We start from the raw sequence: 27,771 nt of genomic DNA on the forward strand, positions 1-27,771 counted from the left end.
AATGTCCAATAACATTCCTATGTCGAAATACCGATTCCTGTTTAGAGACATGGTTATTTAATTGGTATTTAAAGTTTGTCACGGAACTTCCAAATAATCCGCGTTAAAGATTTTTTATCGCTTTCGGATTTGAATTCGCAAATCTTGAATCTAGTGATACGTTTTTATTACTGTCTTGGGGTGTGATTACTTATTTCCCTGAACTCTTCTGATCCAGATTTCTGAGGAATAGTATCTGGTATGTAAATAATATTATCACCTTTGATGTTCGGATGATAGTTAGGATGGCATAGTTTAATCTTTAGGTGTAAAATGACCGGTAAATTTTGTCTCAAAACTTCGAATTAAGAGACAAGATTCTTTTAAATCTGCGAGATTGAACTTCGGCTTTGCTTCCTTCCGAAGTAAGTCATGCTGAGGATTTTTATCGTCTTCGGGTAAGTCAACTGTAAGACTATACTTTGGCTTTGCTTCCTTCTGAAGAAAGTCACCTGAGGATTTTTATCGTCTTCGGGCAAGTCAACTGTAAGGCTATACTTTGGCTTTGCTTCCTTCTGAAGAAAGTCACCTGAGGATTTTTATCGTCTTCGGCTAATTCATCTGCAAGACTCTACTTTGGCTTTGCTTCCTTCTGCAGGAAGTCACCTGAGGATTTTTATCGTCTTCGGCTAAGTCATCTGTAAGATTATACTTTGGCTCTGCTTCCTTCTGAAGGAAGTCACCTGATGATTTTTATTGTCTTCGGTTAAGTCATCTGCAAGACTATACTTTGGCTCTGCTTCCTTCTGAAGGAAATCACCTGAGGATTTTTATTGTCTTCGGTTAAGTCATCTGCAAGACTATACTTTGGCTTTGCTTCCTTCTGAAGGAAGTCACCTGAGGAATTTTATCGTCTTCGGCTAAGTCATCTGCAAGACTATACTTTGGCTCTGCTTCCTTCTGAAGGAAGTCACCTGATGATTTTTATTGTCTTCGGTTAAGTCATCTGCAAGACTATACTTTGGCTCTGCTTCCTTCTGAAGGAAGTCACCTGAGGATTTTTATTGTCTTCGGTTAAGTCATTTGCAAGACTATACTTTGGCTTTGCTTCCTTCTGAAGGAAGTCACCTCAGGATTTTTTATCATCTTCGGCAAAGTCATCTGTAAGACTACATTTTGGCTTTGCTTTCCTCTTTTCAGTGACTCATTTTGGATAGACCTATCGCCACGTTTGTTTGGATCTTCCTCTCTTTCTTTTCCAACTGCATGTACTAGCACAGAGTTTCTCTCTGGATTAATTATTTGTCCTTTCTAATCGTGTGTCTAATCCACTTCCATTTCCATCGCCTTATATGTGTGTACAACTCTATTCCCCTTACCCTTGCCCATAGTTAACCATTTGAAATCATTTCTAGCCGGTGAATGTACCGATTTTTTCTCAAACAGCGGTTGGCGGCGGTCTGTAGCTTAAATTGTTCGTTTTTCTTACCTACTCTCCATGTGTTAGACCTATACAACAGTGATTTAACATTTCTTCGAAAGATGCGAAGTTAATACTCCTAGTGGATATTTTGTTGTTCTTCCATATATTATAAAATCTCACAACACCATTTTCTTTCTGAATATCTTGCGTTGAGAGATTCCTATTCAATTCCTCCACCCTTAGTAGCCACACTGCCCAGGTAATTAAAATTAACCACAGCCTTATAACCTTACTATTTGAAGTACAAGCCTGTTATTCCAAGGATCTTCATCTTAGTTTATCAGAACTCCTACTTTCTTTACATTCTCTTACAAGTCTCCTTTCATATTACCTTGTGCTTCAGAAAAGAGACACAACTCATCGGTAAAATCAATATATTCCAACCTTTCTCTAAATCCCATCAAGTACCATGCCACTTATTCCTAAATACATTTCGTGTTACCGCGTCAAGTACAATAAAGGAATTTTGGAAACAGGATACAACCTGTTGCACAGATAGCGCTTCATTTATGTATGATCTCTTCAATCTCGGAATTACGGGCTGTATCCAATCGAGCACCCATGATAGCAAATACAATGAAACCTCTCATTTGCGGACATTGAAGGGACGTAACAATCTGTCCGCATCTGGGAGGTGTCCTTTATTGGGAGGGAGGCTCCCCAATCTAACAGTAAATTTATAATATGCATTATGTATCCCTTCACGCTTTAAATTAAATGTATTACTGTAGTTTAATTCTAAATACAGTATACTGTACTACAGTAAATTCTTTGCAACTTTGAACTACAGTAGATAAGACCCAAAAAGGAAAATACAGCACTGTGCCATGCAATTTTATTCTAGGTCTACAGTTATGCAGTACTGTAATTTACAGTTTTCAACTTAACCTTTACGTTCAGGCGCCATGTCTCTCGAAACAGAACAACTGATTGAAGTGAAGAGAATAATCCTACTAACCCAGCGGTGACCAAAGTGGGTATCGTGATTACATCGTGTAATCACAGACATTCAAAAGGATACGAGGAGTTTCCTGTACATTGCTGTGTGTTTCATTCACGTACTGAAGGCAAGCAGTGACGGTATGTCGCTCTACAAACTCTGTCTCTACAAGCAGTAAGAGCTAGTTTCGTAAAGAATGAGGAGAACTTTTTTGTTGTTCTGTCGGACAAAATATAATATGTTTACTTTGCTCAATGGTTCAATTAGGAGTATATAGAAACATTAATTGCCACGCTGAATAATGTATTATTATTATTATTATTATTATTATTATTATTATTATTATTATTATTATTATTGACTACTAAGTATGTGTTTCTATAATTCTTCTGTACGTGCATGAATATTGATATTTTTAGATCTTCTCCCTAGAAGGATAAAATTATTAGGTTTTATCTCAATTTTAATCTTCTTAATCTTTAGATGAGAGTAACTACTTATTAGTTATTCATTTAAAATAATACTGTAACAAACTAATTCAATATTATGTGCCACGAACTGTTAAACGCCAGGAATTGACATGTCTTAAATCACAGCCACGAAGAGAAAGATGAGATAAATAAATGTAAGGAAGTCAGCTACCTAATGGGGCTTGAAATATCTCTTGCTCTAAAGCCTTTTAATAGAACAGAATTTCTCAAAAGAGTAATGATTAAAATAGCTTAAATAACTTGTCCATAAGAAGTTTTTAATTTAAAAAAACTACGAATTTCTCGTCCAAGTATCGAGAGAAGAATTTAGAAAATTCCTGATTATATTCAAGAGGAACGTTAAAAAAGAAGCAAGAAAAATTGTATATTATTCACTGGCTCTTGATGGCAGCAGTGACAGCTTGAGATTTTTATCCGCGGGATTGATCAAGATGTTGGTACAGGAACCACCACTGGTTGTAGTTTTCATGCCAAGTACCTTTCCTCCGTCTCCTTACTTCATACGCTTCCTATCGCATGTAATCACTCCAGTTCGAGTTTTGGTCACCGTTGTACTAACCCTATCATGTGTCGAATACAATTTCACGATCGCGGAAACCTTGGACATATCAGACAGGTTAAATTTAACGACTTTGTTTATCCACCCGCTTCCAGCTAACAAGGGGCCGGCTGGGCTAGTGGTAGCCTACGAGACCCTTATTGTCTTCTTTCATGTTAAGGAATTTCTGTACTAAATTTTCCATTTTTGTAACACATTAATTAGGTCTTGAAATCCAAGTTCTGCCCGCAGTCAGGAGGTAAAACAAGCTTTACGACTGTGAAACAGTTGTCCGTGTCCGTGTCTGAGAGTGTCTGTAAACGAGAGTTAAATTTATCATTATTTCTATATCATTTCATTTGGGACATAAAGATCTGTCCGTATTTGAGGAGTGTCCGTATATTCGGGGTGTCCGTAAGGAGAGCTTTCACTGTAGTTTCTTGTAAAGCAAATGTCAATTAATTCGTGTACATACCAGTGCCCTGCAGGAAGTACGGTTCGATGGATCTCAGTCCATTGTTCTCGAGGTGCAGCATGAATACCTTGGAGCTGTTAATGGGTGGCGGCAAACGGGGTAGTGGCACATCGCGACAGAAGACCAGCCCGAGATCGGGTACAGACTTGGAGCAGCTGCAGAGTGGATTGAATACACACGGCGGGTAGCGCACAGCATCGGGGCTGGTGGAGGCTGAAATGACTAGCGTCAGACATTCCGCCACAGTCACGAGCCAACACCACTTCACCACAATCGGCACACCCTGTGGACGTAAAAAAAAGAACACTAATTTCTGTTAAGACAATTCTTTTATTAATATACATAGCTAATCACATGTCGTTCTCGGCAGTCTAAAGGTAATCGTACTTGTCATTATAAATGCGAGTTTTAGGGGTGATGGCGAGGGCAATAGACTTTCAGGGACAATAAAAAAATAACAGCATGTTTTTTTTTTTCTGGAAGAAACTAACGCTACAGGTTCCAAGTCATCATCATTATCATCGTCCTCATCCTCATCATCATCATTGGCATTATGACCCTTGTAGTTTAGCCTTAGCCTCCCTCAGAACATCCGACCAATCACTCCTGTCTAATGCTCGTGTTCTCCATCTTCTAATTCCAACTTTTGTTAGGTCAGCCTGAACATCATTCAGCCATCTCAATTTAGGTCGTCCGACTTTCCTTCTTCCTACTGGCAATGCATCTAGTAGAGCTTTGGGTGTGCGATTGTTCTCCATCCTGGCTACGTGTCCCAGCCACTCTAACCTTCTGAGTTTTATGTCAACAATAATGTTAATATCTTTATATAATTCATATAACTCAGCATTTGTTCTGATTCGCCAAAACCCTTGCTCATAAGTAGGCCCAAAGATTTCCCGTAATACTTTCCTTTCCCAGGCATTTAAGACCTTTACTGCCCTTTCAGGTAGAGTCCAGGTTTCACTTCCATATACTACTACTGGTTTAATAATATTTTTATATATTCTTATTTTAGCTTTTCTTGAGATACACCTGGACTTCATAGATTTATTCAATGCCCAAAGACCTCGATTCCCAGCTGCAATCTTCTCTTTTATATCAGTCATAACATCATTATTGTCTTTCACCGTGGAACCCAGATACTTAAAACAGGAAACTCTATCAAAATTAGTATCATTTAAATTAATCTTATTAGTATTGTCATTATTCATATTATACATGTATTTAGTTTTATCAACAGTAATCTCACTAGAGGTTTTGATTTATCTAGAGAAAATCAAAACTCGAGTGGGATTTAATTGACTATTACACGATTAGAAGAAAGTATATAAAGATTAGAAGTAACAAAGTACTCAAATACAATAAAATATTAATTGACTTACGAAAATACAACTGTCTTCAAATGTATTATTGCACCATCTCAACATTACGCTAGATGGCAGTAGCTGTTTTCTTGTTATCAGTTGTGCCAACTATGGAATCTTCATTGGACTCTGTGGACGGTTACTAGTCAAGAAGGCTTTGTTGATTCAGTTTCATTTTTATTAAAACATTTGCATTCCACTTCAATCATCCGGATCCCACTAATCAACGTTACTTGACACATTATTTTCAATAAATTTTAGTATTAAACAATCTCTGATACGTGACTATCCATAATATCATATAGCAGAAGTTATAACAAACATAACCTAAATAATATAAACGAGTGTTAGAAAAGTTTTAATTAGGAATGATGAAATAAACAAGAAACGTTTTAATTAACGATGATGAAATAAAAAATAAACATGAATAATTTTAAAAGAAACAATTATTGAAAGTACAATTTTCAAATTTGAATCTTTTAGTGGTTGGTGGTTCAGTTGATGTTATATTGGACGTGTGTGTAAAAGAAGTGAACTCGTTGATGTACATGGTGTATCCCTCAACTTATTCAAGATTTCCGAATGGTGCTCTTCATTTATTTGTAAATAGGGTTTCAGGGAAGATGCATAGCTATGACCAGTGATCTTTATTAATTCTTGTTCTTGAATGCCAATGCGAGTCATATTTGAAAGTGCTGTGCATCGACTGGAGTGGTTTGTAATTTTCTGTTTTTTGACGTCCAGATCAGTGCAGTTTGAAATGTTGGCAAACAAAGAAACAAATGCAAGGGTAGTGATAAAAATAAATAAATGCTAGGGACGCGATAAAATGAAACAAATGCTAGGGACGCGATAAAATGAAACAAATGCTAAGGACGCGATAAAATTGTGAGATAAGCAGCCATCATTGGTTGAAAGACGTCCTTTCGAACCGTTTTATTGGTCAGAAGTAGTGTAACGTTGTAAAAGTGTAATAGTCATTGTTAATTTCCAGACCGGCTTTGATTGCTTCAGCTTCTATTTGTTTGAGTATTTCATCCATTGTACTTACATTGCGTGATAAGATAACAATATCGTCTGCATATGCCATATATTGTGCCGTTCTATTGATGATTGTACCTCCTGGGTTTATGGTTATATTTTGAACAATTCTATGTAATCCAACATTAAACAACATAGTTAATAAGGCATCACCTTGTCTAATGCCAGGTTCCAAGTCACAGATTTAACATAAATAATAGAAAGTGTCCCTGAACGAGAGAGTTCCAAGAAACGTGTATTGTCATTTATGCCTACGTTCAAATTTGGAGATAGTGTAATGCGTCCGTATCAATGGCGAAAATTCGCTTGGGTTTATATTCTATCTGCAATTCGTAAGACACCATACATAAACACGGGTCATTTTTTAGTTACGTCATGGATAAATATATAATAGGATGCGAAATTGCAGTCAGCACCATCTGTATTTGGGGGTCTGAAATAAAGGTGATCAGCGTGAACATTAGAACTACGTGTTGGGTACATTACCCAGAGTTCTCTATTTATCCGTTCGAGATATTGCTGTACGGGAGAGTCGAAGAGCCGAGATGGCGGAATGAAACTTGCTAATAAGTGAACATAAAGTGATACGTGTGTGTATAAGCAGTGTATGTTAAACAGTGATGTTTATGGACGTTATAAAAATAGTGTTGTTGAATGTATTGTAAAGTAATAGTAATATAATAAATTGAACTAAGTAGTTCTTGCAGACTTTTCCATTGTGCTGTACAATAAATACCCAAAGAATACAATCCCAATTATCTAACCTTTTGCTTTATTTTTTGTCTCTGTCTGGTTATATTTTAATCGGGTAGTGTAAAACGCATCGTCTCTTTTATCTTCCTGTTGGCTCCGGTAAGAATTTTCAGTAGAATATGCTGTGAGGAATAAAACTGTAAATGTTTTATTTTAAATTGGGTTAGTTTTAAATATCGATGAGGGTGGGAGGGAATACTTCCTGCACAGTTTAACATTTTCGTCACCAGGTGCGCTGCTAAATGCATGGAGTAATTACTCTTTTCGCTACTTGGTGCGCTGCTATATGTAATAACGCCCCTCCCATAAACAGATGGCAGCAAGATCAATTTCTACAACAGCGCCTCTAGTATGTGTTACGGGAAACTCAGTAATTTTCGCATCCTATTATATATTTATCCATGGTTACGTGATTAGCTGGAAATAAATGCATGAACTTGACATATAGAATTACAATGCAATTATTTCCTTAACATCCTTCTGCTAAACAGCTTCTGTGCGGTCGGCAGTTCGAGCCATATTTTCGAGAGTGCTGACTACGTGGATCATCGAACATCAACATTTACCTATGGTTATTGCCAGTGCTTTTTTTTTGTAGAAAAAAGTTTACCGGAACTTTAGCACTCGATCACATTATTCAACAAAAACGTAGGTTTAAAAATATTAGGCCTACATATCTTATATAGGGATATCTTAAGCGAAGTTTTACCGCTAGATGGCAGGAGCGTTCCTTGCGACGCAACATGTTGTAGGGCTATGTTATGTCACATGCTACAGTTGATTACGTTTTCCCGCTTGTTGGTTTTCTGTGCTTGTCGAAATTATATTTACAATTATTTTGTATAACCTAGTACAATTTTATGTAATTCAATATTTTCTTATCTCATAATTTAATTTAATTTAATTTACAATAAATAATAACGTAAACTTGTATAATATTCAGCGATTCCCCGAGATGGGTGAGGAAATCTGCAGTACGCAGAATATAGATAGATACGAGTAAATTGAATGTTCATGTACCTAAACGAGAACTTTGAGAACGAGGTGCACGAATAAAAAAATAAGAACTACCGGGATGTCGAAGGTGAATATCCCCTCTTTAATCATTAGTATTTAAGAACCGTATGCTAAAAACAGGCTATGCAGCCACCAATGTGTTTCTTTTTATAGCGAAGGGACTACCGAGATTGAATTCCTTGTATTTTTTTCTGCAGTTGCAGAAAGATCAAATGCAATTTTTAATAGGATGATATAATATGATCGCAGTAGTATCACGATTAGTCGTGCGTTTTGTAGGTCAAGGATATGCAGTTTTGAATACTATGTGGGATGATTTTGAAAATTTGAAGTTAAAACATAGTTTAAATAATTACGGTACAGTACATTAAAAACATTATTCCCGAAATGGGTTCCACTAAGGATCGTCCTGGATAATAAACATCCCAGTTTATCGAGAGTTTACTGCAGGCGTAACCTTCGGGTACTCCTACAACTGCATAATATAATCTAAGCTAACATAGCTTGCTGTCGAGGTTGCATATGTCTTTATTAACTTTTCTTTTTCGTCTTCTAAAATGAAACTGTAGTCAGCAATTCCTTACTTGAAGTAGTTACTTTTATTTAATAGCTAGCACTTTCGAGGCGCAATTTAATTACTTATATTTTATAAGGTTTAAAGCATATATTCAGAATATTTCGGGACCTGATTGAAGACAAAAAGCTTTCCCTGGTGTTTACATATAGGAACCAGGGGCGGCTCGTCCATAAGAGCTGCGGAGCTGCAGCACTCCCTGCTTTGACAGGAAAATAAAAATAATATTTATTTTAATTTTTAGAAGAATTGTTACAGCTTTTATTGGTAAATTGCTTTATATTTCATCTGGCCGGGAATATGTACTATTATCTTATGCATAATGTTTTTGCGCGTCGACTGTATTGGAATTGACACTGCATTCAAAGTCGTCCTGGGATCTGCAGGGTGGTCAGCTCATAGAGAGTGTGTCTTGCATGGTCAGGGGGTAGAGAGGTGAAGGGAAGCAGAGGGAAACTGCCGCTGTTTAAAACCCATATTTCGCTGCAGTGGTTGCAGAGCCAGGCCACAAGGGATCTTTCCTCTCCTCCCACACCGCTATTGTAATGCTGCGTCAAATGGATTCTCTATTCCCTTGAAACTTAATGACAAAATTTTTATTTTCTTTTCACATACTTATTGTTGTAGAATCTTATCGAGTTAATATAACGAAATTAATATTCTCTTTTGCCTTATTATTACGTATATATCCAGCCTCCAGCAGAACCTAATATTTGCCTTAACTCAAAATGATTGCACGAGTAGAATCCTTTTGATATAGCACGTGAAATACGAAAGAAACTTCTTTTCCAGTTTTAGAAAATTGTTGACCATCAGTATATCTGAGTGTTGCTTTGGTGTAACGTCTTAATACCGTAACTTAACCAGTGCAAATGTGCAAGCATGAGTGTGTGTGAATTACAGAATATTAATTTTATTTTTCCCTTGCGGAGAATATTGATGTAATGAAGTGAAATTAAAGAGTCTTCCGTTACCCGACTTAAATCTTACTTAAGCTTCATCCAGCCGAAATAGTGCATATATGTAAGGAAGTATAACAATGAAATTTACGCTAAGCATTTGTGGTTACGTGGATGTGAACAAAAAAAATCGGTATTTTGTTTTCCTTGCCTCCTCTTCGGTGGTGATACTGCATGGACTAGGAATGGTGTGACAGATTCAGGACATTTGCCCCTAAAAAGCAAAATGCACGAATCTTCGCAGTCTCACCTGAAAAATGGTGTTTCATTGGCTATGTTACGCAACTCATACTGCTGTGCAATTAAATGAAACGAACAGAACAAACATTCTCAAACATAATCAAGAGGTGATAAAAAAATCGTGAAATTATTTAAAAAATATTGATTGTATCAAATTTTGTGGCCAATATGAACTTCCCCTTAAGGGACATGATGATAAAACGATTCGAAGAACCCTGGTGTGTTTCGTGGGTTGCTACAGTTCGTGAGTAATCTAAACGAGCCTCTCAAAAATCATTTGGAACATGTCACTGTTTAAGGTTATTCTAAGACAATTCAGAATGAACTGGTAGATTGTAAGTTGAGTGTCTGCCGATCTGAAATTCAGACTGAAATCGATGGTATTAGTTTTTCTTAGGGATTAGCAAATGGTCCTACAGACATCTCCCAACTAAGTCAGGAAGTTTTGGTTTTTCGATATGCAGTGCTTTTATTTTTGTCCTATACTTATTAGTAACGGTATCAGGAAGTGAAATTTGTACGTACCGAAATCTACTGCAGCTCTCCCAATCCACAAGTTCACGAGCCGCCACTGATAGGAACATAACAAAAATTTGCCATTTTCAGTTGTTTTTAAGAGTATTTAATATACTAATACACTACGTATATCCTCAATGTTTATATACCGAAAAACAAATGCACATGCAAAGCGCAACCCTCAAAGTACACGTGCGCTATCTGTTGGTGCTAGTTCAGGATATCCCATTACAATAAGTTCCGGGAGTTCGCATCGAGTGCTGATCGGAGAAGCATCTTATCGAACAGTGCTCCGCCCTGTTTTGTGTTTACGTAGTTGTGTAGTTTTTTCAAGTTATATTTAGTGGAATTATATTATTATCTAACAGTTTAACGACATTGTGTGGTGTTTGTTTAAGTTATAACTTTATTTCTTTATCATTTTGTGTTACGTGCGCGATCATAATCGAGTGATTGTGTAGTAATTACTTTAGCTTGGCTCTCGGAGCCAAGCGTGGTGCCTGTTAAAATGACTCAAAATACTGAAGACTGGTGTCTAATCGAAAATCAACCTGGTGCATTTAACATAGTGGCTTCAAATACGACAACAACCACAACATCTGTAACAAGTAGTAGTACCCCTACATCTACAATGACTACATTATGTGATCCTACTCGCGTACCCAATTCAACTAGCAAACAAATTAATCCCGCGGAAAACGCAACTTGAAGTAAAAGTAAAGTAAGAGATCATGTCGTTAAGAAACAGAAACTAAATACGGACAAAGCCAAACCAAATTCTTCAGTTTCCGATACACAAACAACATTATTTCATGAAACATTAATTCATCCGGATATCAAACTACAAAATGTTTTCGATCCTCTTGTCCATGAAATGGATACCGACATATCACCACCAAAACAAAATAATCCTCAAGTAGGGAACCAAAAAGATAACAACACAGATTTTCCTAGACCCAAATCAACTCGAATGCCGCCAATTATTGTGAAGAATATCCCAGCCGGAAATTTCTTTGCAAATAATAAAAAACTGCAGTCACTACTTAGCCAGCCACTGAAAATCACATACTCTGCTGAAGGAATTAAATATTTAACTAGTTGTTGTGCTGATTATGACAAGTTATATAATATCTTGCAAACTGAAAACCTTCAGTTTTATTCACACGAACCTCGGGAAACTAAATTACTACAAGTAGTACTGAAAGGACTTCCAGCTTTTGTAGAATCTGCTACTCTCAAAACAGAACTTGAACTCTTAGATTTTCAAATAGAATACATTCGTCAAATTACTGTTCCTTGCTACGACACTGATGGCATACCGACACGACGTCCCATTCCCATCTGGATACTTACACTTCCAAATAATGAACACTACCGAACCATATACCAATTGCAAGATATTAACAATCATATCATAAAAATTGAGTCATATAGACCTCGTCCACATATTACACAATGTCATAAGTGTCAGGGTTTTGACACACTTCACGTCGATGTAATTTGCCTACTCGATGTGTTAAATGTGGAAATAATCACTTATTCGCCGAATGTCCTCTGAAAGGTCCTGTCCATATCCCAAAATGTGCAAATTGTGACGGCGCACATACTGCCAGCTACAGTCAGTGCCCCATTCAACTAAAGAAGAAAGCGGAACTTCAAGAGAAGATGAGGAACAGGAGAATTCTTTCCGAAGAACGTTCTACTTCACCAACATGGAAACAGAGCGACTTTCCTTTACTTGCTAATCCTGGCAACACCAAAGCTTTCCAGTCAACATTCAATACTCCAAGTGCAACATCAACATCATCAGAATCAATATCAGACTCCTTCAAAGATATTGTTAACATCTTACGCTCACTGAACATTCAACATACAATTCAGCTTATCCGCACAACTTTTCATAAAATCCAAAATGGAAATGACTCGATATCCAAGGTAATAATATTCATTGAAGGTTTCATTAATCTTTTCAATTACAACAATCCATAAAAGACCTCTAAATGCTTTCCAAACACAGAGGTTTAAACATCCTAAATTTCAATGCAAACGGAATAATTCACCAGACTTACGAACTACAAGCCTTGCTCCTTAATTATGATATTGACCTCGCATGTATCAGTGAAACTCATCTAAAACCCACCATGAAATTTCGTATACGCAACTATACTGTTATCCGTACAGACAGAATCAACCGACCTGGTGGAGGAACTGCTATACTCATTAAAAACTCCATGCCAGATCGAACAGCCATTTTTCCAAATTTTCAGACTCTCGAAGCCACAGAAATACTAATAGCATCTGTTTATTATCTGCCATATGCTCAACTCAATAAAAATGACCTGACCCTTCTTATCACACATCACAAACATTTCATTTTCTGTGGTGACCTCAATGCTAAACACAAATCATGGAATTCCAGACTAAATATTTCGAAAGGTGAAACCTTACTATTACATTCAAATCAATATCATTATTCAATTACAGGACCTAAAGAACCAACGAGAATTCCCTGGATAATCACTCATCATCCAGATGTACTTGATATTTGTTTATATAACACAAAATACTCTCCAGTACAACAAATATGCTTAAACGCTCTCGACTCTGACCATATTCCAGTTCTTTTGACTTTCAAGGCCCCCCTTCATATGATCTCAAGTCAACCTTCTACAGAGAAAGTTACAGATTGGAATTTCTTCACGAAACGCTTGCACCAAATCATCCCGGGTAATCTACCGACTTTGAAAACTTCTGAAATAGACACTGCTATACAAATATTTTCTGACACTATCATAGAAACATTCGATGAATCGTCCTCCACATTGACTATTGAGACATCAGATAACATCTACGGTAGTACTGAACTAAAACATCTTCTTAAAGCCAAAAATCAAGCTCGAAAACGGTGGCAGCTTTATGCGGATCCTCAAGCAAAAAGAGCTTTTTATCGGTATCAACGTGCTATCCGAAGAAAATATGAGACTTACAAAATCAATAAGTTTGCCGACACAGTGGAAAACATTAAGCCTACAGGAAAAACCGTCTGGACTTTTACAAAACGAATGCTAGGAAAAACTACCACAAAAAATCGACACCTATTAAAGACTCAAGTGCTACATTTAATTATGATCCTATTGATAGGCTTAAAGCTCTTGCATATATCTCCTTCCAAAATCGATTCTCCTCCCATCATCATTCCTCACTACAAGACTTTTCAACAACAATATCACAACATGTACAGTCCATATTACATCGCCCTGAACCTGGAAATACACCTCACGTACGACCACAAGAAATCAAGACCATAATTCGAAACCTAGCACCGAAGAAGACACCTGGCCCGGATAAAATCACACCAGCCATATTGAAGAAATTACCAAAAAGAGCCATAACACATTTAACAAAGATATTCAACTCATGTCTACATCATAATTATTTTCCAACAGCATGGAAAACAGCACATATTATACCAATAGTTAAGCCGGGAAAAGATCCAACATTACCCCAAAGTTATAGACCAATCAGCCTAACCAACTTCCTTGGAAAAATTTTTGAACGTATCATTCTGGCACGACTAAAGCCATATTTAACTGCACCAAATGCCATCCACCATGAACAGTTTGGATTTAAACCTCAACATAGTCTCAGAGAAGCACTTCACAGAATAACAACATCCATCCAAAGAGGATTTCAACTTGGACAACATACAGTAGCTACATTTATTGACATCCAGCAAGCTTTTGATACTGTCTGGCACACCGGTTTGTTATATAAACTTCACATTCCTGTAAATTATATTCAACTTATCGCCAGTTATCTTACAGATAGAGCCTTTCGTGTTCAAGACGGACGCTATCTCTCTAACGCTCACACAATAACTACAGGAGTTCCTCAAGGATAGGTTTTAAGTCCAACACTGTACTGTGCATATGTCTGTGATGTACCAATTCAATCCAAATGTAAACTTATGCTATACGCTGATGATACTGTTATTTATACTAAGCACATAAACATTCAGTTTGCTTGTCTACAAATGCAGGAAGCCTTAAATATCATAACCCAATGGTCCACAAAATGGCGTCTCAAGATAAATGGCTCCAAGTCGCAAGCAGTTGTTTTTACACGAAGATTTCCGCGGCAATTTCAGCCCTTCACCATCCAAAATGAAAATATACTTTTCAAAACTACCGTCAAGTATCTTGGAGTTCTTCTTGATAAGAGACTTACTTTTAAACATCACGTCACACATATTCGTGAGAAGGCCTTCCAAAGATATATGCTTCTGTACTCATTTTTCAAGAGTTATACGTCTTTAAATATCACAACAATGCTGTACAAAGTATTAATTCGATCCTACATGACATACTGCTGTGAAATATGGGCTCAAGCACATACACATCTTAAACGACTAGACGGACTTCAACGAGCCATCTGTAGAACCATCACTGGAGCGGACTATCTCATCCGAAATAGCCAACTGTATGATGATCTTGGGATACTATACTTTTCAGATTATATCAAAACTCTTCGTACAAAATTTCTAGCATCCCTCCACAACCATCCAAATCCACTAATAAGTAAAAATATACCGGTTCCTCATACATGACCGTATCAATTTGCTCACTCTACTATTGGTAGATAACGTTGCCTTGAAATGTTTTAGGTTATAACTTATCATATGGTCTCCTACAATTCTTTCAAAAGGAAAGGGTCAAATTCGACCTGGTACTTATGAAGAAAGAGTCATTGGAGAAAAAAAAAATAAGTTCCGAACGGAGCTCATCGATTTTAAGCATAACGGAAATTTTGCGATTTCGAGCTATAGTTTCAGGATCAATAACGGAAGATGGCAGCACTAGATTGCATGAGTTACTTTTGCACCAACGATAATAATGAGAAAATGTAAACTCTTGGACTCGGCAGTGACGTCAATTTTAATTTTAAATTTCGCTTATAAAATATATTATCTCGTTGGAATTTGTAATGGCAAAAAGTTTTCCGGAACGCGTTCCGGACCGTTCCGACTGAAAAAAGCACTGGACTTATTGCCCATTTGCACATACAGATTCTTAACAATTTTGTAAAAGAAATGTCGTTTCACTCAGCGAAGTTTACAGTTCGAAATATATTCTACTTCGCTCCGAATATTATCTTTTAGTTCCTCCAAGGTGTCGGATTTTCTTTGTCAACATTATTTTTTAGGTTTTTCTACAAATCAGAATCTTAAGGTGCTGAATGAAGAGAACGCTACGGCCATAATCTTCAAAAACGCCGTTCTTATATCCTTTACTAAAGAAGCTATTGTATGAGCAGTTGCAGAATCTTGTTGAAGGACGATATTTCGACAATCTTAGTATACCGGTAATAGTTGTTTCTTTACTGACATTTTTAACTGCAGAGTTTATTCAGAATCAAAATTCTACGTTTCAGAGAAATGATCGACAAAGTTTAATTACAGCTCTCTGTCAAGGACAGAATTATTTTACATGCCGTAAATTTACGACACTGGCTTCGAAAGTTCCTTGGTTATAAGTTTTGCCAATAGGACAGTTTTAAACAGATATTATTAATATCCATTATTTACAGGATGTGTAAGTTTTATAACATTTGGATTATTATTATTACTATTATTATATAGCCGATTTACACTTTCACACGAAGACAAAGTAGCCATATTATTCTACTGTGTATGGCCTATTACCCTCATTTGTTCAGTCGTTGGCAGTTCTGTTGCGTTTAAATGTTGAATTATGGAAAGGGCGAAAATGGATGATCACAGAAGAAATTTGGACAGATCATGTTAATTCAGAAGTTATCGATGCTTTCTTGCAACAAGAAATAATTCGCAACGTTAAAGGTAAGAAAAGAAATACGTTTGAGATTACCAGACTTGACGTCATCTACACGGTTCAACTTTTCTTTCAACTTTACACATTCAAGCAATGCATGCAAGATTGATATTTAATATTAATACGGTGTACCATGTAGACACAAAATCTTCAGGCATCTTAAATCAACGTGCGTTTTAAACTTGAATCTTTCAATATTCTTCCCAGATTGCATGCATACGCGCATGAAAAACTGAACCGTGTAGATGCACCTTCACTGTAACTTCATATTTTTACTTCTAAGCTGAATTCTTCCATCATATCTTAAACATTTATTAAACTGAGGTCCTTCAATTGTTTTAAGGAATGAACTTCAGAACGCGGTTACCTTCCTTCTACCACTACCACATGATGAACTAACTTCTGTGCTAAATTACAAGGGTGTAGTAGGACTAACTACACACTAAATATGTAAGTGTATCTGTGTGTATAGGATTACCAGATGTCCGGATGTCCTGCGTCCTGCCAGGGTTCGTAAAAATCAGAACTTGTCCTGCTTTTCTTTCTCGCCAATTCCCAATGGACAAAAGAGAGTAACTATTGAGTTGGGGTCCATTAGAGGAATTATGTTTGTGAAATTTAATTCAAGTCAAGTATGACGTATGGATTTTCATTAGTATTTACTGGATTAAAAAAAATTCCTTGCTCAAACAAGTCGAGTCACCAGAGAAGTATTAACAATCAGAAAATTAAATAAGGTAAAAGCTTCTTTACAATCCGTATGCTTTAATTAATTCTATTCATGATAATAGTTTTGTACAAAGAAAAACAAATTACCTTATTATATAACAGAATGTAAAAAGACGTCACATCAAGTATCAAGTTAGTCTATTATGTCCTGCTTTTATATGGAAAATTCTTTTTCAGATAAAATGACCTGCTTTTAAATTGTTACAATCTGGTAACCCTAATTCACATGTAGTATATGTTAAACGGTGATATTTATGGACCTTATCAAAATTGTGTTATTGAATGTATTGTGACATAGTATACAGTAATATAATAATTTCAAACTAGTTTTTGCAGACTTTTACAGTGCACTGTACACTATTACCCAAAGAATACAATCCCAATTATCTAACTTTTCTTTGTTTTATTTTCTGTCCTGTTTGGTTGTATTTTAATTAGTTACGTTATAAGGTAGTGTAAAATAGACCGTCTCTTCCAAATATTGGCTCCAATAAGAATTTTCAGTGAAAGATGATGTGAGGAATAAAAATGTTATTTAAATTGAGAGGTTTGGGGGGGGGGGATATTTTCTGCATATAGTTCAACTTTTCGCCGCCAGGTGCGCTGCTAGATGTACGGAGTAATTAGTTACTCTTTTCGCTACTAGGTGCGCTGCTAGATGTAATAAGGCACCTCCGCCCAACAGGTGGCATCAAGATCAATTTCTACAACAGCGCCTCTAGTATGTGTTACGGGAAACTCAGTAAGTTTTGCATCCTATTATATATTCATCCATGGTAATACCTAGACTGTGGTAATACCACAGTCTACTATATACAGTCACGAAGCTTGAGTTTTGAGGGTGCTAGAAACAATATACTGTGACGGTACTATTTTGCATTGCCTGTAATGAGGCGATATTAGCGATCCTAGTGGTGAGCAACTATCTAATGTTTGCATATTTACTACGTATTGAGCTTCGCGACTGTATATACTAGACTGTGGTAATAGATTGAGTTGGTGGTCTTTCTATTTATTGTCTATGGTCTGCACTGCGTGCTCTCAAGAACCCGCACATTTCCTTAAGAGCGATGACTGTACATCTTGCTAAAGATGAACTTGTAGTTGCTTATGAGCACGTTACAGGCGCTTTGACATTCGTGAAGGAGTATGACGCACTTTATTATTTCCTCGAATCAACACCGGTCAATTTACAAGGGAGGGGTAGTAGTATCGCCATTGGAAGAAGTTAAAGTTTATATTTGTTTATACCTTATTTTATCTCACAAACCCAAGCTTGGTTCAGTATAGTAATGCAGAAGAAATCGAGTAGAACACTTTTTAGCAATAAGATAAAATTGTGCGTGTAGGTAAAAATCTTGAAATCGATAGAAGACGTTCCGTCAGTCGAACGGCTACACCTACAGCATCGGCAATCCACATCGAATGCCCAGGCTACACCTGCAGCATCGGCAATCCACATCGAACGCCCAGGCTACACCTGCAGCATCGGCAATCCACATCGAACGCCCAGGCTACACCTACAGCATCGGCAATCCACATCGAATGCCCAGGCTACACCTGCAGCATCGGCAATCCACATCGAAAGCCCAGGCTACACCTACAGCATCGGCAATCCACATCGAATGCCCAGGCTACACCTACAGCATCGGCAATCCACTCCGAACGCCCAGGCTACACCTACAGCATCGGCAATCCACATCGAATGCCCAGGCTACACCTGCAGCATCGGCAATCCCCATCGAACGCCCAGGCTACACCTACAGCATCGGCAATCCACATCGAATGCCCAGGCTACACCTACAGCATCGGCAATCCACTCCGAATGACCAGGCTACACCTACAGCATCGGCAATCCACATCGAATGCCCAGGCTACACCTACAGCATCGGCAATCCACTCCTAACACCCAGGCTACACCTGCAGCATCGGCAATCCACATCGAATGCCCAGGCTACACCTGCAGCATCGGCAATCCACTCCGAATGCCCAGGCTACACCTACAGCATCGGCAATCCACTCCGAATGACCAGGTTACACCTACAGCATCGGCAATCCACATCGAATGCCCAGGCTACACCTACAGCATCGGCAATCCACTCCTAACGCCCAGGCTACACCTGCAGCATCGGCAATCCACATCGAATGCCCAGGCTACACCTGCAGCATCGGCAATCCACTCCGAATGACCAGGCTACACCTACAGCATCGGCAATCCAATCCGAACGCCCAGGCTACACCTACAGCATCGGCAATCCACTCCGAATGACCAAGCTACACCTACAGCATCGGCATTCCACACCGAACGCCCAGGCTCAAGTTCCGGCGGGCACAAAATGGACCAAGACGGTGTTTGGAGTAAGTACTCGCGCCATATTACTCTTTTCTCTGCCTACATTATGTCATTTCTCAACAACTGATAAACAAAATAGGCCTATCTGTCATTGTTCTTAATCAGTTATTTAACGACTTTGTATTAACTACCACGTTATGTAGCGTCAGTAAGATTGGTGATAGCGAGATAGTATTTGGTGAAACGAGGCCGAGGATTCATCTTGTGATTAATTGACATTTACCTTACAGTTGGAAGAAAGCATTAGAAATCACCAACGAGGTAATGAGACTAAAGGCCCATTCACAATGAAAATTAAACATAACCATAACATAAACACAGAAGTTTGCGCCCAGGCTACCAAATGGGATCATTCACAATGATTCACATAAGCATTGACATAAACATTACCGTAAGACGTTAACATGAAAGTTTGCAAACTCCAAACTTTCATGCTTATGCTTACGTGATTTGCAAACAGAACACAATCGTGGAGCGCTGAAGTATACGACAGAATATGAGGAAATGGCGTCGTTGTTATGTTTCCATGGTTACCAAGTATCTTTGTGGTTATGTTTATGTTCCCATCGTGAATGTTCTTGATTTTACCGTAACGTTTACATTTTTAAGTTAACGCTTACGTTATGTTTAATTTTCATTGTGAATGGAACTTAAACGGGGAACGAACCCACGCCCGAGCTCAGCTCCGAATAATTACCTGTCGCTGATAAACAAATTGCAGCATGAGATATTATCTTTCAAATATCTCTGTACCTTTTAATAAGGTAGTAAAAGTTTGGAGCAAAGTTAGGCCTAAAGATCTGCACCCATCTGAGCTATCAAATATGACAATACTAGTGACGATGATGTCAACGAATTGCGTGTTTATGTTTTAAATTTGTCTCGTGATGTGATGCAGTGCACAATTGGAAGAAATTATTACCTCATTTCATGATTTGACAGCACCTACATCTCTGCAACTTATCCTGCAGTGCAGTGTAGCACGAAATCTACACTGTAGGCTCTTGGTAAAACAGTGCGCAACATTATTCATTTTCATTACATTGTATTCTGTTTGTACCAACTGCGAAGTGTACAAATATAAGTACCTCAAAAATTAGAAGCAGAGTGGTAATTTGGAATTTTTTATATAATTTCCTTTCTGAAATGAAAATGTTCTCCAAATACAAAAATAAAGTGGTGATGAAAATAGAGTAACGGTAGAACAAGATAACGGTTATGTCGTAAAATTTCTTTGTTTGCTGAAGATATGAAGGGCAGATTCAGAGTTTAATCGCAGTGTATTTGGTGAGAAACCAGCCATGTATCACTCTAATGTAGTCTCTTTTTTTATTATATGGCAATGACTGTATAAAATAATAATAATAATAATAATAATAATAATAGTAATAATAATAATAATAAATAAATAAATAAATAGATAAATAAAAATTATACCAAAAAACTAATTCTGTGCATTTAGAATATGTCTAAACAACCTAATTTTAAACAACTGAGGATTAAGACTACCCCTCATTTCCAGCGGTAGCGAATTCCATGAGCGGGCCATGGCTATTGAGAAAGGACTAGAGTATAGAGATGTCTGATGACGTGATATTGATAGCAACAGATTGTGCTGTGAACGTGTATTACGATTATGATGTGAAGCTAGAGGCAAGGTAGTTGGGTGTGTAATCATGTATAATTCGATATAGCAGGCAAAGAGAATGTACTAAACTTCGATCTTGCAAGCGGAGCCAAGAGAGTCGTAGAAAATATTCCGATAGTGTTACGATACGTTCAATATATCCCTTCTTCACTAGCTCCTTGGCTGCCTGGCTTTTCGAGAGCCTGATTCGGCACGGATCCATACAGTTAGGCTTACATTGGCATTGTGCACCATATATGTGACGAGAGATGGCATTCGTGAGTCCGCTGGTGACAGGTGACAGTTGGTCCCCTTCCCGCAATGCCCGGTGGCCCAAGCTCTTCCTATACCGACATCGGAAACCTGTACTACCCTCATAACTTTACCTCAGCCTATTTTTAACTATTGCAGATGTTAGATGAAATGAGGGGGAGATGGAGTATGTTGCTGGAATTAAAGAAGGAAACGGGAGTATCCCATGCAACCCTCTGCAACAGCTGTTTGTCCACCACAAATTTAATTACGAGTTCACCGGAGATCAAACCCGGGCCTTCTGAAAGGAAGACCAGCGCGCTAACGCTGAGCCAGAGACGTGGTTTATTAAAAAGACTTTATGTTGAACATTGCGTCAAACATGAGACTTCTTGGTTACATAAAAAAACATAACATGTCGTCAGGACATGTATACTATAAGATAATGAACACATTCAATCCCAATGAGGAGGAAACATATTATCTCCAATATCCTTCAGGGATTGGAGCCCGAATCATCTTGTGTCGTAGCAGAGAGCGAGAAATTAAATCATTTTCACTTAATCACTTAAACGGCAAATATACAAAGAAAGTAAGGTACAATATTTAGAATTTTATTTTATTTGTTTTTTATTGGATTATTTTACGACGCTGTATCAACATCTTGTGGTTGTGAAACTTGGACTCTCACTTTGAGAGAGGAACATAGGTTAAGGGTGTTTGAGAATAAGGTTCTCAGGAAAAAATTTGGGGCTAAAGGCTGGTTCACAATAAACCGGGAACGAGAACCAGAATAAAAATGAAAAGCAGAGGACGTGAATATTAAAATTTTTTATTCACAATAAACCGAGAACGTAGACGACTATGCATATCGCTATGCATGTCAACAACGATATGTAAAGTCGATATTACGCATTCTGGTGTTATCTGTGTATAATTGACCAATGGCGTTCTCTCATGAGTACAAGGCAGCCAACATAAACACGGGTTAACCAACTTCGAAATTTCAACTGAAACATTTCATTAGGTACGGTACTATAAATATGCCCATGCATCTTTATTATCACAACTTATTTTAAATCTACCATAACGTAAAATAATTAGAGACGAAACATTTGTAATAGAACAAAAATCAACACAACAGTAGTTATTGAATTGAAGCATGAATATGTTGTGTTTAATACAGCCAATACAGTAATAAAATATGATTCACTCACGATCGGTGTTCAAAGACGCAGCTATTGAAAGCCACGTATTCTCCTTCATTTTCTCATCTTTATCGTAAACGTGAGGATTTTCCTCAACACTCAATATCAGAATCTCATCAAATAAAACTTGCTCCATCATGCACAGCACAGAGCAAAATAATGCATAGGTTATGTCACGGTCTTCTTGCTACAAAATATATGACGACGAAATAGCAATAGAATGAATGAATCTAGTGGGCTGTGATCGGAAACGTGCACGCCAAAGTTGAAACTTGGCCAACTCTCCGTCCCCGATCCTAGGCTCTGGCAAGCTTTTCGTTAATTGTGAATGCTCACATTTAAATGTACACATTTTAATAATTTTACCGTTTTCGTTTTCATTCCGATTCTCGTTTCCGGTTTATTGTGAACCAGCCTTAAGAGGGATGAAGTTACAGGAGAATGGAGAAAGTTACACAACACAGAACTGCACGCATTGTATTCTTCACTTGACATAATTAGGAACATTAAATCCAGACGTTTGAGATGGGCAGGGCATGTAGATAATATTAAAATGGTTTTTTTAAGGGAGGTGGGATATGATGATAGAGAATGGATTAATCTTGCTCAGGATAGGGACCGATGGCGGGCTTATGTGAGGGCGGCAATGAACCTCCGGGGTCCTTAAACGCCAGTAAGTAAGTAAGTATCAGCATCTCAGGTTATTTAGCGTCAGAATGAAATGAAGGTGATAATGCTGGTGAAACGAATCCGGGGTCCAGCACCGAAAGTTACCCAGCATTTGCTCGTATTGGGTTGAGGGAAAACCTTAACCAGGTAACTTGCCTCGACCGGGATTCGAACCCGGGCCACCTGGTTTCGAGGCCAGGCGCGCTGACTCCACAGGTGTGGACTTTAGAATTTTAGATAATGAAACTTTGTTATAATAATAATAAAGTAGTACTGTTTATGAAACACCATGTGAATTAATGAAGTTATGATTGTTTTCTCACAGCCTGTGGTGTATCAAGACTTACCATTGTGGCAGCAGCCTGTCAAATCCGTTTAAACCGTCGGCAGAGGGAGACGGTAGGCTAAACGATGTTCAGCTGTCAACTGACTGGATCCCAGTCGCCCCTTGAAGATACACCCACTGTCGCTGAAAGGCTTCTCCGCTAATGCGATTGTCTTGGCCTCCCACCACCAACGGAACCCTGCCAACAGGAAGTAGCCATGGTGACGGATTTTTGCAAACAAGGTTTGTTGCATTTTTTTCTAAACAAAAGTGGTAATAACTAGGTCGGTTTTACGTCATTTCTAACTGATTTTTTTTTTTTACAGTGATCGATAATGTAGGTAACAGTTTATTCCCTAAGCAAAGAAAAGAGACTGTGGGGTCAGGCTTTCTCTTGCAATTGGTACTTCAGATTTTGATTTTATCATAGCTCCATTATCGTTGCATTATTTCGGCTTAGGAGATCATTGAGCCTTTTGCTACTAAAATATTAGCAAATGCCGTACTATAATAATACCGGACAGCTAGCAGTTTTGCGTGCGAACGACGCTGGTGCTGTTACCTACCTGCCGGTGTGGAGATACTCGCGAAACAAGCTGTAATCAACTGCAATGTATATTGTTGCTGGGCTAGTTAATAGTTTTATTAATTAGTGTTGTGTTAAAATGTCAGGGTGTATATTATGTGCTGTTTATAATTGCTACAAAATTACAGCATTACAAATTGCTCCAAATCGTGCTTTTGATTTCCGACAGTTCATGAAACGTGAGTCAACAACATTCTTCAGTAGGCCTAATTCCTTCATCTTTGTGTTGATAGAAAAATACAAATTAGTTTTTTTATTTAGACCTAATAAATGAACAGAAGTTAAAATGTATTGGATTTTAAGGTTTTATCAAAGTAAGTTTTATTGTTGTCCACATGCCTTTACTAATTATTACAAGCATCAGATTACTATCAATTTTATCTTTGCAGTTGTCAGCAATGCTATAAAACATTACTGTAAATTCATTCCTAATATCAGATTGATTTTGTCTCGGTAAACCAGAGAAAAAATTTGTAACAATTAATTACGGAAAGTAATATAAAGTATGCAATATTGCTCATAATATGCAGCTTTGATATAAGATAATAATTTTACATTAAATATTATTCAACATTTCTTAAGTGTTTCATATATAATTCCACATTAGTAACTCACGTTTTAAACAATAGTCCGAATCTCGCTATGTTAATATTTGTATATGCGGACGTAATTCCATACCTCTCCGCGATATTTCGCACTCACGCCAATGCTGCTAGTATACAGCTGTCTGGTATTATTATAGTAAGGTATTTGATATTAGTTTAGACTGATGACGAGCATACCTTCTGAATGTTATAGGAACTATTGAATATACTGTTACTATTATTCACAATAAATAGCCTTTACTTGCAAATGGTTTTCAGAGAACCAGGACGTTCATTGCCGCTCTAACATAAGCCTGCCATCGGTCCCTATCCTGAGAAAGATTAATCCAGTCCCTACCGCCATATCCATCCTCCCTCAATATTATCCTTCCATCTACGTCCGGCCTCCCCAAAGACCTTTTTCCTTCCGGTCCCCCAACTAACACTCTACATCAGTGGCAGTTTCTCGGGGGAGGGAAGGGAGGAACGTCCTCCTCACATTTTTCTTCTTTTGGAAGTAAATACCAAATGAAATATATGCTTTGAAATTCGAGGAAGATTCGATAATTTTTAAGTTCACAGCTATAAGAAAACCTCGATTGATCGAGTTTTAAACGACGCGCACTCATGTGCTGCTAGAAAACTGTGAGAAAGATTCGAGATTGTTTGTGTGGAGGAAAGTCAATCCATTCCTCCTTTACTGCAGTTAACACATACAGACAACAGCGCACTAGCGGCGAGAGACAGAAACAGAGTTTTAAAGCAAGTAAATGAACGGATAGGGAGGAGATCTTCCTCTGAATCAGCGCATGAGCGGGAAATATAGAAACCGACTGGTCGTGCAGCAATCTCGCTACAGGTGCCATCTAACGATGCTGCATTCAACCAGACTATAATACATCTAGGAGGAGGCACAATAAAAACTGTTTTAACGCAAAGCTATGAAAGACACCATATAAACTTTTTTAAAATTATAAAACAAAATATATTATTCATTGCTCTTTATACAGGGTGTTTAAAAATACGGGGCATAATTTCAGGTATGTATTTCCCACATGTAGACAATCAAAATAGTTCATTACGACATGTGTCCGGAAATGCTTTATTTCCGAGTTATGGCCTTCACAACATTGAAATTCACCGGAACGTTTTTATTTCCGCAGGTCGTTGCCGTCAAAGGAGACATTAAGAGGGCACTCTGACAGTTCATTCCGAGGCGAAGGTTACATTCAGTGTTGCGTAGGCGTTAGACTGTGCGACATGTATTCAAATCAAGAGCTGGCAGAGATACACTTCATGTACGGTAAGGCGGACGGCAATGCTGCGCTGGCTCGTCGTTTGTACCAGGAGAGGTACCCACAGCGACAATGTCCAGATCGGAAGACATTTGTACGTCTCCATTACCATCTGTGCGAGTATGGAAAATTTAACTCTCCTGGTTTGGGAAGGGGACGACCAAGATCTACAACTCCAGAAGTACAGGAGGAGATTCTGGAGGCTGTGAACATGACTCCTTCTATCAGCACACGAAGGGTAGCGTTGCAAGTCAATGTTCCTCATACTACTGTGTGGAGACTGTTGAAAAAGTATCAATTGTATCCTTATCATTTGCAACGTGTACAGGCCCTGTCACCAGCAGATTACCCTGCACGAGTTAGGTTCTGTCAGTGGTTCTTGCAGCAATGTGGTGTAAATCCGAACTTTCCTGCCTTAGTATTATTTACAGATGAAGCACAGTTCATACGAGATGGCATAACAAATTTCCACAATCAGCATGTATGGGCGTATGAAAACCCACGTTCAACTGTTCCATCTCATCGCCAGGTGCGGTTCTCCCTCAACATGTGGGCCGGTATCATTGGTGATCGATTAGTTGGACCCCATGTACGTACTTGTAAACAGACTTACGGGGCAGGCGTACACGAACTTCCTGGAAAACACCATACCTCATGTTTTAGAAGACACTCCACTGATCAATCGTCAACACATTCACTTGTTGCATGATGGCGCTCCTGCACACTTCAGTCGTACGGCTCGCCGGTACTTGGATCGAAGGTTTCCTGATCGATGGATAGGTAGAGATGGCCCAATTGCTTGGCCTCCACGCTCACCTGATCTGAACCCTCTCGATTTCTACTTGTGGGGCCATTTAAAATCATTGGTTTATTCGTGTCCGGTGCCTGATTTGGAATCCCTTCGGAATCGAATTGTGGCATGTTCTGAGGACATACGCAATACTCCTGGAGTTTGGGATCGTGTTCGCAGGTCAATGAGACATCGATGTGAGGTCTGTATTCAAGCAGGAGATGGACATTTTGAACATCTTCTGTAATGACAACGACCTGCGGAAATAAAAACGTTCCGGTGAATTTCAATGTTGTGAAGGCCATAACTCGGAAATGAAGCATTTCCGGACACATGTTGTAATGAACTATTTTGATTGTCTACATGTGTGGGAAATACATACCTGAAATTATGCCCCGTATTTTTTAAACACCCTGTATAAGCTACTATTCATGGTTTGAAACTTTCGAGCATATCTGAAAGTTGAGAGGAAGTAGTTCTACGTTAGTATCGCAGATCTTTTTGGCCCCTGAAATTCACTTCCATTCATTGTCTACTAGACAGGAAAACAGCCAAGTTGTCTGTTTTGTACAAATATATTTGAAATTGAAAGTACTCCAAACTACATTAATTTTAAGATAAAAAAAATAATCGGTCACCTGCAGCTTTGAACAATAATGGTAGTATGACTTTACAAGAACTGACACTCTTCAAAAACATGTGATACTGAACTTGTAAAATGTACATGTGGCAACACAGACCACGTCGGTGGGTGCAGAGTTCTCGCTTTCCTCAGATTACTTCCCATTCCCACTTCCGTAAAACGGTTCTGGTTATGTGTTAGTAGCTAGTCGCTACCAATACGTGAGATGCTGTAGTGTACGCGAAAAATGCTGCGAGGTTGTGAATTTCCTTGTAATTGTTAATTTGTGCAATTATCCAACAATGAATGGAAGTGAAAACATATTTTTGACAATTTAGGAAACTCAGTTTACAAGAACACATTATTGCTATCCAAAAGAGAAGGCCAACTCTAACACTATCTGGTCTTACATGTATGCATGTAGGCTAATTTGTAGCATGTTTCTCTCAAGAAAGTGTCATTTTGCGCTGTTAACTTCTTTCCTCCTCTTAAGAAATATGCAGGAGCCGCCA

At 38.1% G+C, this 27,771-nt stretch overlaps 1 protein-coding gene across 2 annotated transcripts in view; it reads right to left on the minus strand.

Moving 5' to 3' along the window:
• chp (leucine rich repeat containing G protein-coupled receptor chaoptin) overlaps nt 1-23,554 on the minus strand; it is a 116,212-nt gene extending 92,658 nt beyond the window's left edge. For both annotated transcript variants that reach the window (XM_069812769.1, XM_069812768.1), the window contains exons 1-2: nt 23,405-23,554; nt 3,907-4,189 (exon numbers count right to left, since the gene is read on the minus strand). In XM_069812769.1, coding sequence (XP_069668870.1) covers nt 3,907-4,189; nt 23,405-23,407 — 286 coding nt within the window. In that variant the 5' untranslated portion in view covers nt 23,408-23,554. The remainder of the gene's footprint in view (nt 1-3,906; nt 4,190-23,404) is intronic.
• Between the last annotated feature and the right edge of the window lie 4,217 nt (nt 23,555-27,771).

The sequence above is a fragment of the Periplaneta americana genome, chromosome 16 (genome assembly GCF_040183065.1).
Source record: "Periplaneta americana isolate PAMFEO1 chromosome 16, P.americana_PAMFEO1_priV1, whole genome shotgun sequence".
NCBI lineage: Eukaryota > Metazoa > Arthropoda > Insecta > Blattodea > Blattidae > Periplaneta > Periplaneta americana.